Raw genomic sequence first — 16,985 nt, 5'->3', positions numbered from 1 at the left:
CATTTTGACAACCTGGAAGCCACTTCTGGGACCTTAGAATACTTTTCATATGGCAATTTTTTTGCCTAATGTTGAACATCTGACTAATTAGACAGTCATGGGCTAACTAAATTCTGGCTAATAGCTCACCAAACCATTTCTGGGCACACAGCTAGACTATACTTCCTAGCCTTTCTAGCAATTAGGTATCATATGACTGGGTTCTGGCCAATAGAACTGAGTAGAAGTGATATGTGGAATTTCTAAGTCTCTTACACATCCTCTATTTTCTCTCTTTCACTGATGGTTAGTTAAAGGTGGGATGGTACAACCACAAGCTAGAAAAAAAAAAAAATCTGATTTCCTGAGTTACCATAAACCTGTGTCAGCAAACTTTCTATAAAGGATCGGATAGTAAATATTTCGGACTTTGCAGGCCATACTGACTCTATTATAACCACTCCACTCTGCTGTCACAGCACAAAAGCAGCCGTAGACAACATAGAAGCAAATGTCCTGGCTGTGTCCCAATAAAACTTTACTCACTAAAACTGGGTGCCAACCCGGACTTGACCTATGGACCACCGTTTGTCAACCCCTGATGATACAAACAGCCAAGAGAACGAAAAATAAACTCCTGCTGTGTTAAGCCACTGAGACCTTGAATCTGTCTGCTAGAGAAGTTAGCATTACCTTGACTAATAAAATGCCATTTCCACTGTTTACGAAGTTTACTCTAACTCATGTCCTGATGGGAAATGCCCACCTCAGGTTTTCAGTTTTACAAAAGAGTAAACATCAGAGAATAACTTCAAGAGTGAACATCAGTTTGACAACATGCAAATACAGCAAAAAGAGATGGCCTGCTGTTTTTGTTTCTTTGGGTTTTTTTTCTTTGATGGAGATCAGATCATGTTATGTTATTGGGAAAAATTAGGTAAATTTTTGCCACTGCCTTTTCATCTGGTGCCTTTATCTCCAGGCAGACTTGTAACACTTTTTAACAAATCATTCCATTTCCTGGGAACAGTGGAGAAATCCTGCTATGTGTCCAATTAATGATCTCTCCCACAGATATTGAATTTCTCTGTTGGCTCTAGTGACTAGGAGTCCAAAGAAAAGCACTTCTTAAAGCAAAAATGGAGTAACAGTGGGAGGAAGAAGAGTGCAAAGTGAAATCTGTCAAAGATTAATTCAGCCCCCCTGTAAGAATCCACAGTTTTCTTTGTTTTCCCATTATGTGACTCAGAATCCACAAAAGGAAGAAATAATAACATTGATTTTGACTGTGGTTCATAAATTGTTCTGAGAGAGAGACAGAGAGGGAGATTGAAAAGCAAGGACTTAAGAGTCAAACAGACCTAGGGTGGCATTCCCGCTTTATCCTAGTACCTCTCTGAGCTCAGTTTCTACATATATTTAATTGTAAAAAAAATAAATTGGGTATAGCATCCAGCATGTGGCAGGTACTCAGAAAGTATTAATAATTATCATTGGTTGATTGCTACTTGCTGCCAAGTTCACAAATTATCATTTCCAAATAAACTAAGTTTTGTTTGAAGAAACATGTACATGTTCTTCAAGACGCAGAATTCTGTGTTTTGCTGATAATTAGTAAGTTATTTCAAACAGCTACAGCTTATTTCACTAGATGTGTCCCTCTTCCATTGCTCTTGAGAGGGATATCTTAGACAAAAGTTTGCTCCATCACACACTCCTAAATGTTCTGATTTTTGAACTCTCCTTTTACTGGATATTTCCACATTTCATTTCATCCTCACCCTTCTAACATACAGACTTGATCATATCTCTTTGACATCCTTCCCCCCATCCTCTATAGACTAAGTCCAACCTCCTTACTGGGCATTTAATATCATCTTCCCATAGCCTCATCTCAACGGCATCTCTCTTATCTAAATCCTAGGATTGGAGAATAATCTGTAGTTTTCTAAACATAGCACAGTATTTCATACCTTGATAGATGCTATTCTACCTAAGATGTTCTTTCTTCCATATTTATTTAGTTAAAAAAATTCATTCTTCAAAACATGGCTGAAATGTTACTTTACTCGTAGGTGGAAATTAGTCACTGTCTCCTTTGTTCTACTAACAATGCTTAATATTACTACTTTCGGTATTAAACTATTAGATACTTTTATAGTATTATAATAGGTAATAAGTTGACCACCAACTATGCACAGCACTCTGTCAGCATACAGTTTATATGCGAATGTTATGTGGTTAGTTTACATTATTGTCCTCATTTTATAGATGAAGAAGCTGAGACTTAAGTATTAATTGACTTGCCACGGTCACTTAGATAGTGAATACTGGAGCATTCTAAAATGAGAATTGTGGTCAGCAGACGTCAAGTGCTGTAAACAGGATGAAAACAAGAGGTAAATATGAGTCAAGAAACGATGTCTTTTCCACCCCAAAACACACCACCAGACGTGGACCTGCCCACCAGAAAGAAAAGATCCAGCCTCATCCACCAGACCACAGGCACCAGTCCCCTCCACCAGGAAGCCTACACAACCCACTGAACCAACCTTAGCCACTAGGGGAAGACACGAAAAACAATGGGAACTACCAACCTGCAGCCTGTGAAAAGGAGGCCCCAAACAGAGTAAATTAGGCAAAATGAGAAGACAGAGAAACACACAGCAGATGAAGGAGCAAGATAAAAACGCACCAGACCTAACAAATGAACAGGAAATAGGCAGACTACCTGAAAAAGAATTCAGAATAATGATAGTAAAGATGATCCAAAATCTTGGAAATAGAATGGCGAAAAAAAAGAAATGTTTAACCAGGACCTAGAAGAACTAAAGAGCAAACAAACAATGATGAACAAAAAAATAAATAAAATTAAAAATTCTCTAGAAGGAATCAATAGCAGAATAACCGAGGCAGAAGAACGGATAAGTGACCTGGAAGATAAAATAGTGGAAATAACTACTGCAGAGCAGAATAAAGAAAAAAAATGAAAACAATTGAGGACAGTCTCAGACACATCTGGGACAACATTAAACGCACCAACATTCGGGCTTCCCTGGTGGTGCAGTGGTTTAAAGTCCGCCTGCCGATGCAGGGGACGTGTGTTCGTGCCCCAGTCCGGGAAGATCCCACATGCCGCGGAGCGGCTAGGCCCGTGAGCCTACGCGTCTGGACCCTGTGCTCCGCAACGGGAGAAGCCACAACAGTGAGAGGCCCGCGTACCGCCAAAAAAAAAAAAAAAAAAAAGCACCAACATTCGAATTATAGGGCGTCCCAGAAAAAGAAAAAGAAACGGACTGAGAAATATTTGAAGAGATTATAGTTGAAAACTTCCCTAATATGGCAAAGGAAAGAGTAAATCAAGTCCAGGAAGCACAGAGAGTCCCATACAGGATAAATCCAAGGAGAAACATGCCAAGACACATATTAATCAAACTATCAAAAATTAAATACAAAGAAAACATATTAAAAGCAGCAAGAGAAAAACACAAATAATATACAAGGGAATCCCCATAAGGTTAACAGCTGATCTTTCAGCAGAAACTCTCCAAGCCAGAAGGGAGTGGCAGGACATATTTAAAGTGATGAAGGGGAAAAACCTACAACCAAGATTACTCTACCCAGCAAGGATCTCATTCAGATTTTACAGAGAAATTAATACTTTTACAGACAAGCAAAGCTAAGAGAATTCAGCACCACCAAATCAGCTTTACAAAAAGGGCTAAAAGAACTTCTCTAGGCAGGAAACACAAGACAAGGAAAAGACTTACAAAAACAAACCCAAAACAATTAAGAAAATGGTAATAGGAACATACATATTGATAATTACCTAAAGGTAAATGGATTAAATGCTCCAACCAAAAGACATAGACTGGCTGAATGGATACAAAACCAAGACCCATATATATGCTGTCTACAAGAGACCCACTTCAGACCTAGAGACACATACATACTGAAAGTGAGGGGATGGAAAAAGATATTCCATGCAAATAGAAATCAAAAGAAAGCTGGAGTAGCAATTCTCATATCAGACAAAATAGACTTTAAAATAAAAACTATTAGAAGAGACAGAGAAGGACACTACATAAAGATCAAGGGACAATCCAAGAAGATATAACAATTGTAAATATTTATGCACCCAACATAGGAGCACCTCAATACATAAGGCAAATGCTAACAGCCATAAAAGGGGAAATCGGCAGTAACACAATCATAGTAGGGGACTTTAACACCACACTTTCACCAAAGGACAGATGATCCAAAATGAAAATAAATAAGGAAACACAGCTTTAAATGATACATTAAACAAGATGGACTTAATTGATATTTATAGGACATTCCATCCAAAAACAACAGAATATACTTTCTTCTCAAGTGCTTATTGAACATTCTCCAGGATAGATCATATCTTGGTTCACAAATCAAGCTTTGGTAAATTTAAGAAAATTGAAATTCTATCAAGTATCCTTTCCGACCACAACTCTATGAGACTAGATATCAATTACAGGAAAAAAATCTGTAAAAAATACAAACACATGGACGCTAAATAATACACTACTTAATAACCAAGAGATCACTGAGGAAATCAAAGAGGAAATCAAAAAATACCTAGAAACAAATGACAATGAAAACACGACAACCCACAACCTTTGGCATGCAGCAAAAGCAAAAACTTCTATGAGGGAAGTTTATAGCAGTACAATCCTACCTTAAGAAACAAGAAACACCTCAAATAAACAACCTAGCCTTAAACCTAAAGCAGTTAGAGAAAGAAGAACAAAAAACCCCCAAAGTTAGCAGAAGGAAAGAAACATAAAGATCAGAACAGAAATAAATGAAAGAGGAAATGAGGGAAACAGTAGCAAAGATCAATAACACTAAAAGCTGCTTCTTTGAGAAGATAAACAAAGTTGATAAACCATTAGCCAGACTCATCAAGAAAAAAAGGGAGAAGACTCAAATCAATAGAATTAAAAAAGAAAAAGGAAAAGTAACAACTCACACTGCAGAAATACAAAGGGTCATGAGAGATTACTACAAGCAACTCTATGCCAATAAAACGGACAACCTGGAAGAAATGGACAAATTCTTAAAAATGTACAACCTTCCAAGACTGAACCAGGAAGAAATAGAAAATATGAACAGACCAATCACAAGCACTGAAATTGAAACTGTGATTTAAAATCTTCCAACAAACAAAAGCCCTGGACCACATGGCTTCACAGGCAGATTCTATCAAAATTTACAGAAGAGCTAACACCTATCCTTCTCAAACTCTTCCAAAATATAGCAGAGGGAGGAACACTCCCAAACTCATTCTATGAGGCCACCATCACCTTGATACCAAAACCAGACAAAGATGTCACAAAGAAAGAAAACTCCAGGCCAATATCACTGATGAACATAGATGCAAAAATCCTCAACAAAATACAAGCAAACAGAATCCAACAGCACATTAAAGGATCATACACCATGATCAAGTGGGGTTTATCCCAGGAATGCAAGGATTCTTCAATATACACAAATCAATCAATGTGATACACCATATTAACAAACTGAAGGAGAAAAACCATATGATCATCTCAACAGATGCAGAGAAAGCTTTCGACAAAATTCAACACCCATTTATGATAAAAACCCTCCAGAAAGTAGGCACAGAGGGAACTTTCCTCAACATAATAAAGGACATATATGACAAACCCAGAGCCAACATCGTCCTCAATGGTGAAAAACTGAAACCATTTCCACTAAGATCAGGAACAAGACAAGGTTGCCCACTCTCACCACTATTATTCAAAATAGTTTTAGAAGTTTTAGCCACAGCAATCAGAGAAGAAAAAGAACTAAAAGGAATCGAAATCAGAAAAGAAGAAAAAGAACTAAAAGGAATCCAAATCGGAAAAGAAGAAGTAAAGCTGTCACTGTTTGCAGATGACATGATACTATACATAGAGAATCCTAAAGATGCTACTTGAAAACTACTGGAGCCAATCAATGAATTTGATAAAGTAGCAGGATACAAAATTCATGCACAGAAATCTCTAGCATTCCTATACACTAATGATGAAAATATCTGAAAGTGAAATTAAGAAAACACTCCCATTTACCACTGCAACAAAAAGAATAAAATATCTAGGAACAAACCTACCTAAGGAGACAAAAGACCTGTATGCAGAAAATTATAAGACACCGATGAAAGAAATTAAAGATGATAGAAATAGATGGAGAGATATGCCATGTTCTTGGATTGGAAGAATCAACATTGTGAAAATGACTATACTACCCAAAGCAATCTACAGATTCAATGCACTCCCTATCAAACTACCACTGGCATTTTTCACAGAACTAGAACAAAAAATCTCACAATTTGCATGGAAACACAAAAGACCCCGAATAGCCAAAGCAATCTTTCTAAGGAAAAACGGAGTGGGAGGAATCAGGCTCCCTGACTTCAGACTATACTACAAAGCTACAGTAATCAAGACAGTATCGTACTGGCACAAAAACAGAAAGATAGGTCAATGGAACAGGATAGAAAGCCCAGAGATAAACCCACACACATATGGTCACCTTATCATTGATAAAGGAGACAAGAATATACAATGGAGAAAAGACAGCCTCTTCAATAAGTGGTGCTGGGAAAACTGGACAAGTGCATGTAAAAGAATGAAATTAGAACACTGCCTAACACCATACACAAAAATAAACTCAAAATGGATTAAAGAACTAAAGGTAAGGCCAGAAACTATCAAACTCTTAGAGGAAAACATAGGCAGAACACTCCATGACATGAATCACAGCAAGATCCTTTTTGACCCACCTCCTAGAGAAATGGAAATAAAAACAAAAATAAACAAATGGAACCTAATGAGACTTAAAACCTTCTGTACAGCAAAGGAAATTATAAACAAAACCAAAAGACAACCCTCAGAATGGGAGGAAATATTTGCAAATGAAGCAGCTGACAAAGGATTAATCTCCAAAATTTACAAGCAGCTCAATATGAAAAAAACAAACAACCCAATCCAAAAATGGGCAGAAGATCTAAATAGACATTTCCCCAAAGAAGATATATAGATTGCCAACAAACATATGAAAGAATGCTTAACATCATTAATCATTAGAGAAATGCAAATCAAAACTACAATGAGATATCATCTCACACCAGTCAGAATGGCCATCATCAAAAAATATATAAACAATAAATGCTGGAGAGGGTGTGGAGAAAAGGGAACTGTCTTGCACTGTTGGTGGGAATGTAAATTGATACAGCCACTATGGAGAACAGTATGGAGGTTCTTTAAGAAACTAAAATAGAACTACCATATGAGCCAGCAGTCCCACTACTGGGCATGTACCCTGAGAAAACCATAATTCAAAAAGAGTCATGTACCAAAATGTTCATTGCAGCTCTATTTACAATAGCCAGGACATGGAAGCAAGCTAAGTGTCCATTAACAGATGAATGGATAAAGATGTGGCACATATATACAATGGAATATTACTCAGCCATAAGAAGAAACGAAATTGAGTTATCTGCAGTGAGGTGGATGGACGTAGAGTCTGTCATAAAGAGTGAAGTAAGTCAGAAAGAGAAAAACAAATACCGTATGCTAACACATATATATGGAATCTAAGAAAAAAGAAACATGGTCATGAAGAACCTAGGCACAAGACGGGAATAAAGACGCAGACCTACTGGAGGATGGACTTGAGGATGTGGGGAAGGGGAAGGGTAAGTTGGGACAAAGTGACAGAGTGGCATGGACATATATACACTAGCAAATGTAAAATAGATAGCTAGTGGGAAGCAGCCGCATAGCACAGGGAGATCAGCTCGGTGCTTTGTGACCACCTAGAGGGGTGGGATAGGGAGGGAGGGAGACGCAAGAGGGAAGAGATATGGGGATACATGTATAACTGATTCACTTTGTTATGAAGCAGAAACGAACACACCATTGTAAAGCAATTATACTCCAATAAAGATGTTAAAAAAAAATCCCTGCAATTTAGAAGTGTATAAGGCAAAAAAAGAAAAGATGCCTTTTTAAAAGCCACTGGTAACCTCTCAGAAAACAGAAGTCTGAAATCAAGAAAAGTAAAGCAAATGTAAACCTTGGAATAGTGGCAATGGACACAAAGTACTCTTTAAAGAAATGTATGTGCAAAGTTAGAAAGAGTGATCATCTGAAGCATGTTGAAGGATATAATAATAATTATTATTAAAAATAGTAAAGATCTGAGCATTTTTGGAAGCTGATTCTAAAGCAGTGATTCTCTACGGAGTTTGACTTCACCTTCCCCACAGATGCATTTCACAAAGTCTGGAGGCATTTTTGGCTGTCACACTGGAGAACGCTACTAGCATTTAGTAGATAATGGAAGGGATGATGCTAAGTATCCCACAATAGTAAGACTATTCCCCTAAAACACAGAATTATCAGCTCCAAAATGTGACAAGCTTGAAAAATCTGGGTCCAAAGAATCCATTGGATTGGAAGAGATTGAAAAAATAAGAGAAATTTGATAACTGATAAGACAAAAATCAGGAAGAAGAAGGGGAAGAGATAATAAAAATATTCTCCTTAGAAAAGCTTTACCAAGAACTATTGTCCTCAGTTCTCTTTCATTTTTTACAGATAACAGAGATTGAAGTTGAGACAGTTTAAGTGACTTATCATTTCAAAATCTAGCAGAAGTTTAATTCAAATCTTTTGAGCTCCTAATTTGATGTTCTTTTAACTATGACACCTAGTATTTTAAGTTCAAGATTGACTGAGGGTAATTGCTGGAGATATGACAGCATAAATATCAACCATGAAACAATTATTTTGTTTAAAAATTATGACATACCTAATGATTTTATGTCTCCATAAACAATATACTTAGTGCCTTCCTTTTTATTAAAGGAAAGAAAAATGTCTATAACACTGGAAAGGAAGAAACTAAGAAGAATACATTTGGCAAATCAGCATCAAATATACACTCAATATTGACACTTGCAGAAGAACAATTTAAAAGTTGTATGAGGTTCTGAATAACATTTAATCACATGTAATTTACACCAGAAATTCTGGTAATTTCATAGTTTAAAGCATTACATATAATTCTTTAAAGACGTTGTAAAGCACAAACAAAAATAATAGACAATAGTATTAGACTGTCACATTTCTATAAATTGTTACTTAAGGGAAATAATTGTATGATACTGAAAATCTGAGCCTTCTTCCAGCAGAGAAAAAGTTAAAATTCAAGGGTCATTACAGCATTCTTTACACTACTGCTACCACAAAGGCAAAAACAATTAAAACAACCATTAACAGCTTCACTATAAAACTTGGAGCATGAAGTATAACCAGAAAAAGAAATCATCATGTTTCTTTAAATACAAATAACTAAATGTGCAAGCACAGCAGAAACAGGCAAAGCAGGCGGAATCATCTAGAGACCTGAGGGCTGACCTATGCAGCTGTGGGCCTGGCCAGCTCTGGAAGTGCTACCATGTGAGCGAGCCAACAGGGGTGTCCACAGTCCTCAGCAATCAGGCATCTTTGCCATGAAGGAAACAGCTGGAGCCCAGAGCCTGTCATCTACTCTATTGACATCTGCTGCTATATATGTCTCTTCTGGGGTTTCTTTTATTTATTTCTGTTTTTCAAACAATTCGGTGGAGACCCTGTGTCCACTTAATTGTCTTCTGATAATTCTAGGCACTTGGGCATACCAATGCTTTATTTGCAACTCAGGAGCAATGCTAATTAAATACTTACAGCAAACCTTACTTTTATATATATATATGGAAATCAAGTCAACCAATAGCACTTCTTCTCTCCCCCTGGCACCAGAAGTCCCCATTGTTGCAATGTTGTTTATTGGTTAAGAGTAGCATCTTTTGAAATCACACAGTTTTAGTTTGAATCCATTTTCTACCACATTGGGATACTGGCAAGTAATTTAACCTCAGCCTCAGTTTCTTCAACTGTAAAATGGGGATGATAACAGTGCTTATATTATAAGACTATTGTGAGGACTGAATGCAATACTCCGTGAAATGCTTGGTCCAGTAAATGGCATATAGCAAGCCTCTATAGACATTAGTTAATGTAAGTCCCTTTCTGCTATTACTTCTCCCAAATGTCTTTGACAGTGTAATTTTGTCTCATTTTTACTGAAGAGCCTTCCTCATTGTCTTCCTAATGAAGTCTGCCTACATCTATCATCTGACCCCAAACTGTTCGTTTTCACTAATAGTCTGCTCAAACCATGATGGCTTACTCTCTGGGTACTCCTCTATGAAACCCTCTCCTCAAAAGAATGCTTTTTCCTCTCTCTATATGATCCCTATCTGCCCATTAAATTACAACTACTTGATGAAGTATTTTCTGAATGTTCCAACCAAACAGGATTTCTCTCAAATGTAAATTATGAAATAATTGCCCTCATTAGCAATATTATCCATATATTTGCTTGTCTATATCACAATTTATGTTTTAAAAAATATTCAATTTAATGCTTTTGAGTATCTTCTGTTTTCAAAGCATTACTGTTAGCACTATATGAACAAAATAGTAAGCAATAATCTCTATCTTGATTGTCCTTACAACTAATAGGGTAAGAACATTAAGCAAGTATCCATTCTACCATGTATATAAATTCCACTATTCATTCAAGAATTTCCTTTATATCTCCCCAACTGGATATAAACTTTCCTTCCTTTTAACCTCCACAACAACTTATTGATTATTTTCTTTGACTTTTGAAGTGAGCCTTAAAAAAAAATAGGTGAAACTTGGAGAAAAGGTTATAACTAGAAAAAATATTGCAAATATATCATGACGAGAGAGTGTAATGTAAAAGACAATAAAGGCTTTGTAGAGACAAATCTAGATTCAAATTCTGGATTTTGATACTAGTAGTATCAAAATTAACTGGTAGTTAACTGTCTGATCTTACGAGTGTCTCCCACTCTATCTAGGCCTCAGATTACTTCTCTGTAAATGTGGATACAGTGCCTTCTTTGAAACATTGTGAGAATAAAATGAGAAATTTCCTATAAAGTACAAGATAGGTGCTCAAAAAATTAATTCTTTTCTATAATAATGTAAAAAGAATCTTGAGTTTGCACAGGTACTTCAAGAAAGAAGGGGTGAGCAAGCCCAAGTCTGAAAAAAGTTAGAAATGAGAACAGGGGCAAAATTTAGGTGACAGATCAAGCCGAAAGGAGGATGGGGATTAAACAGTGAAGGCCAGTTTTCAGTGGTAGGTATGGCTGAGGAACTTTCATGAACAAGGATGTCTAATGCTCAACTGTATGTTATTTGGTGAACCATGACAATGTAAAACACTCTTTCTTAACCTTAATCTCCAGATTCTTAAGTAACGTTTCCAAAGCAAAGTTACTCTCTTTCTCATTTGGGTGAACGCCCAGGAAGAAAGGAAAAACAAATCCATATGAGGAGAGACTCTAGAAAATTCAAGGAAAGCAAGAAATCAGAACAAGAGGTAAATAGAAAAAATATGCCTTTTAGATATCATGGTGGAATTTGAAAATAGGCCATGGAATCTGTAATTAAAGTTATTTATTTAGACCACTTTATTTATAAAGTTATTTATTAAGACCACAACAAGACACCACCTCACATCTGTCAGAATGGCTATCATCAAAAAGAACACAAATAACAAACGTTGACAAGGATGTGGAGAAAAGGGAACCCATGTGCACTCTTGTGGGAATGTAAATTGGTGCAGCCACTATGGAAAACAGTATGGAGATTTCTCAAAAATGTAAAAAGAGAACTACCATATGACCCAGCAATTCCACTCCTGGGTATATAGCCCCCCTAAAAAACACTAATTTGAAACGATACATGCACCCCAATATCCATAGCAGCATTATTTACAATAGCCAAGATAGAGAAGCAACCTAAGTGTCCACCAACAGATGAATGGATAAAGAAGATGTGGTATATATATACAATGGAATACTACTCAGCTATTAAAAAGAATGGAATTTTGCCATTTGCAGCAACATAGATGGACTTGGAGGGCATTACGCTAAGTGAAATAAGTCACACAGAGAAAGACAAATACTGTATGATATCACTTATATGTGGAATCTAAACAATACAACAAACTAGTGAATATAACAAAAAAGAAACCAACTCACAGATACAGAGAACAAACTAGTGGTTACCAGTGGGGAGAGGAAAGGGGAGAGGGGCAATATAGGTGTAGGAGACTAAGAAGTACAAACTATTAGGTATAAAATAAGCTACAAGGATATATTGTACATCATGGGAAATACAGCCAATAATTTATAATAATTATAAATGGAGTATAGCCTTTAAAAATTGTGAATAACTATATTGTACACCTGTAACTCATATAATATTGTACAGCAACTGTACTTCAATTTAAAAAAAAGAACATTGAGATTAAGCAATCTGAAAAATTTGGGACACCCAAGAATGAGATACAGAGTAGCTAGATAGAGCTATGATCGAAGAAGTGACAACAATTAGGAGACTGAAATGCCTGAATTAAAAAATTGTAAGACAGGGCTTCCCTGGTGGTGCAGTGGTTGAGAGTCCGCCTGCCGATGCAGGGGACACGGGTTCGTGCCCCGGTCCGGGAGGATCCCACATGCCGCCGAGCGGCTGGGCCCGTGAGCCATGGCCGCTGAGCCTGCGCTCCAAAAAAAAAATTGTGAGACAGGAGAAGAAACTAAAGTTTTTTCTTTAATCAGAATGGTAAATGTTTTGGATGATGTGATGGAGAACCACTGGAGAAGAGACCAATTTGGAATGATTACAGTAATTGACAGAAAATTTAACAAGGGCCAAAGCATGAGGATGTGCATAAGGGGATATATCCAAGCTGTAGTACAGAAGCAAAATCTCCAATTTCTAGCAAATTATGGAATGTGGAATAGCGATGTATATCACCAGAAATCAGACTAGGAATTCAAGATTAGATGCCTGGAATGATGGCATGTACACTAACCAAAAACAAGGATAGGAGAAGGGAGTGTTGGACTGAAGATACATTTCTGACACTGTCGTATACAGGTTTGTTCTCTCTCACCAGACTGAGGCTGTTTGGTGCAAGGACCAGCAGAATACTCCACGTAAGTGTTTCTTAATGACAGTCATCTATTGTGGGTACTATCAATGGTCTCTTTTCCTGAGAAATAGAACCCATAATTTTTAGTTGGGCCTAGAATAAACTCTACATTTTCCAGTCTCCACCGCAACTAGATAAAGCCTTGGAACTATCAACAGGCCAAATGGATATGGAAGAATCCTTAATGGAACAGGATGTGTCTTTTTTTTTTTTTTTTTTTTTGCGGTACGCGGGCCTCTCACTGTTGTGGCCTCTCCCGTTGCAGAGCACATGCTCCGGACGCGCAGGCTCAGCGGCCATGGCTCACGGGCCCAGCCGCTCGGCGGCATGTGGGATCTTCCCAGACCGGGGCACAAACCCATGTCCCCTGCATCGGCAGGCGGACTCTCAACCACTGCGCCACCAGGGAAGCCCAGGATGTGTCTTTTTAATTGAGTGTAACTCAATTATCCACTCAAGACTGAGAGATGGATGCCAAAATGACGTCGGTAGACAAAAAGAGAGAGCCTGGTTCCCTGACAATTGCATGAAGTCACCATACCAGTCATGGATGGCTTACTTCCAGATATCCTCTAAATGAAAAAGAAATAAACTCCTATCTTATTTATGCTGTTATGTTGATTTTTTTTTTTTTTTTTTACTATTTCCACCCAAATCTAATTTTCTCTAACACAACGACCTTGATCATTTTTGCTGTTTTCTTTAGTTCTTTTTTTTTTTCAGAAGTTTATACAAATCTTAATTCTTTTCTAACATTTAGAAATATTCTGAAATGCTGATCAGGTATTCTTTACATTTGTTTGAAAAAGTTTTCCATCTGATAAGCAGCATGGTAAAAACATCTCTATAAATACAACATTGCTTACCACAGAGTCTTATTGGAATATCAGATGTATGATTGATTATGTTTGCTAACCAAAGAGACCAACCAAAATTCTATTGCAAATAGTACTTACAGTGGTCAAGTCTTAGGCCAAGGCCATTTATCAAAGTACAAGTTTGAGTAAACCTGCAGAGATGATAGCCATGGTCAGGAGAGAAAAGTGGTTTCTCTTCCATCTAATCCAGACAAGTCATTGTGGGTACACAGAATATTAGAAGAGAACAGCATGCATTTGTTTTAATTATTTGCATAAAGTTAAATATTGTTAGTCTTTTATTGATAATTTACACTTCCCTACTTTTACCCTGAATTGCTTATGTTGGACTGAGAACTCTAAGCCTAAAATTAACTATTTTATTTTAATTGATTTTTTCTTGGGTAGATAGTGTTGTCCTAAAACACAAAAGGAATAATTTTAGAACTAGAAGTACTTTAAAAATCATTCATTCTAAACCTTACGTTTTATAGATTGAATGATCCAAAGAGACTAATGAACATAACTAAATCTTTCTCAGTATAATTGTTCATTCATTGATTCATTCATTCATGTATCAATCCATTCAATTACTAATTGTTATGCCTAAAGCATTGAGGAGAGGGAGCTGTAGCACAGAATAAGGTCTTAGGTTCTATATATTTTCAATTTAGTGGGGATAGAAATAAATTATCCAAATAATTAAAACGCAATATAAATTAAGGTGTCATAAGCATTACTACAGATGAATAACCACAGGAAAGGAAAGGGTAACTAGCAAAGACTTTATGAAGAAAGCTGCATTTGGGCTGCACCTGAGAGGATTTGAACAGGTGAAGACTGAATGGACATTTCAGACAAAAAGCGTGACTTCCTTTTTAACTTGTAGAGTTGATTTCCATATGAAGCCTTTTCTTAAATTATTTTAAATTACATTTGGGCGGGAGAGTAAAATCAAATCATTCCCTAAGGAGCCAGAGGTGAGAATGGTGACTTTGTAAAGCTTGATGTCATAGTTAATGCTGCATTAAAAAGTGATGCTCATCAAGGTACAAAGGAGTCCCCGTTAAGTTCACCAACTGAAGGGCCATGCTACCCCTCAGCATCTGGGGAAAAGGAGTGTAGTATGGCTTAAAACCCAAAAGCTATGAGCTACTGCTCACAAATGTCATAAATTAAATGATTGAAAAAGATGTCAGTAATAAGTAAAAGAGCAGGGTTTCAATTTACAAGTGAAAACCCAGACAAATGTGCAGTATCAAGGAAAGTCATACTTCATTTTGCTTCATGAATTAAGCAGGCTAGGAGTCACATATTCAATCAGAAAGCGTTTCAAATGCAAACGACATTTAGAGAAAAGTGAAGGTGTCTGTACTAGTTTTCACAAATAAATCTTTTTTTTGCTTTATATCTGAAAAATAGCTCCCCTTTTCCTCCTATTTGTGATCAATTACAGTTAGCAGTAAGAGAGTTAGCTAGGATTTAACTAGGCACTTCATCAGTAAGTAGTACTGATAACACAGGCATATTCAGAGAATTTCGTTCACAACTTTTACAACCATAAATTATAAATACAGTTCTGCATAGGCTAAATATTCAGCTTTTCAAACTACTTACTTTCTTACACCGGTATTCCTCTACTACTCCCCACTTCACAGCATGTTTTATATTCTACCTAAAAGGAAATTTGCATTTCAGCTTTATAAGTCTGTAGGTAACCTTCAGCCACTAACCTTGCTGTCTTCTGTCTCCTTAGCTTTTCCTTGGAGGGGTTTCTTCTCTTCAAATTCACAGGCTGATTGTAATGTGACCTGACAAGAAAGCATTGAGCTCTCTGATTCAGTAAGTTCCAGAGGTCTCGAAGAATAGTGCTGTGACCCAGTAGTGCCAAAATTTGGTATCGGAAGAGCAGTATGAATAGGCTTTGACCCAACAGCTGGCTGCCTCAGTTTTGAGGCAACCCCAAGTACAGGCATGGCTTCTATAAAAGTATCTTCTTGCTGCCAAAGAAAATGCTTCTAACCTCAGTCTGGTAGACTCCAACTTTAGTACTTCCAGAACAAATACTTTAAACAAAACTAGCAGTCAACATGATTTAAAAAAAAAAAACGAAAAAAACACAACTAATAATATAACTTTCAGGAAGAGGCAAAACTCCCCTTCATCTTTAGTTAAGTTTCTTTCTTGCTGGCTTGAATTCTCATTCTCTCATATATCCATTCTCTCTCTCTCTCTGTTCAGTGTCCATGTAATATTAAATATTCCTTTGGGGAGGAAACTTTCCTTGAAGGTAACTGCTACAAAGCTCCTTCTCTAGGATTAAAGAGCTCCTAGTTTTACCTTTTCTTCTCACTACACAGTCTGAGTCTGAGCACTGAGAGTGAAAAAGAACAAAAGGAAAGCCCTTCAGTCCAACTGTCAAAGCAGCCAAAAGACCACAATAGTGGAAGGACAGGCATTCTTCCTAACTTCAGAAATAACCAGCCTGCATTCTCCTTTTAAAGAAAATTGTATTTCCCCCAGCTTAAAAAAAAAAGAATGGACACGATAAATGGCCAAAACAAACAGCTGTTGGAAGAACTTTTAGCCCGGAAACAATCCCAGCAATGAAGCTGTTTGTCTGATTTCCAGCTATTTTTCACTACTGACAGCCATGAACCACGGTGTTCATTCTGTTTCATGCCATGAAATCAGGTTAAATTCATGCAATAGCAGCTAAAGCTGCTAACTCATCCAGCAGATTATGCCTGCCTAGGTTATGGAAATATAGTAAATACAGAGAACAGGGCACCAGATATATAGTAATCATTTAAAATTTAATAATGGTGATAATAAAAATATTTACAGCTAATACATATGGGAAATGTACTACATAGCAGTTACCGGGCAAGCACTTCATCCTAAAAGAATCCACCTTTGAATAGGAGACAAAGGCCCTTAGAAGTAATTAGCTTAAGGTCACAGAAAATGGGGTCTCTCAAACTGGGTTCAACAAACCACCACCTGGAGTGCTTGCTAAAAACATAG

At 37.0% G+C, this 16,985-nt stretch overlaps 1 protein-coding gene across 3 annotated transcripts in view; it reads right to left on the bottom strand.

Moving 5' to 3' along the window:
• Positions 1 to 16,198, bottom strand: part of NAV3 (neuron navigator 3) — a gene marked incomplete at its 3' end in the record, with an annotated part of 362,964 nt that extends 346,766 nt beyond the window's left edge. For all 3 annotated transcript variants that reach the window (XM_082850415.1, XM_082850416.1, XM_082850417.1), the window contains exon 1: positions 15,692 to 16,198. In XM_082850415.1, the coding sequence (XP_082706541.1) occupies positions 15,692 to 15,934 (243 nt within the window). In that variant the 5' untranslated portion in view covers positions 15,935 to 16,198. The remainder of the gene's footprint in view (positions 1 to 15,691) is intronic.
• Between the last annotated feature and the right edge of the window lie 787 nt (positions 16,199 to 16,985).

The sequence above is a fragment of the Leucopleurus acutus genome (genome assembly GCF_964270905.1).
Source record: "Leucopleurus acutus genome assembly, chromosome: 11".
NCBI lineage: Eukaryota > Metazoa > Chordata > Mammalia > Artiodactyla > Delphinidae > Leucopleurus > Leucopleurus acutus.
Note: the sequence above shows the minus strand (reverse complement) of the source record. Positions and strands in the feature narration are given on the sequence as shown.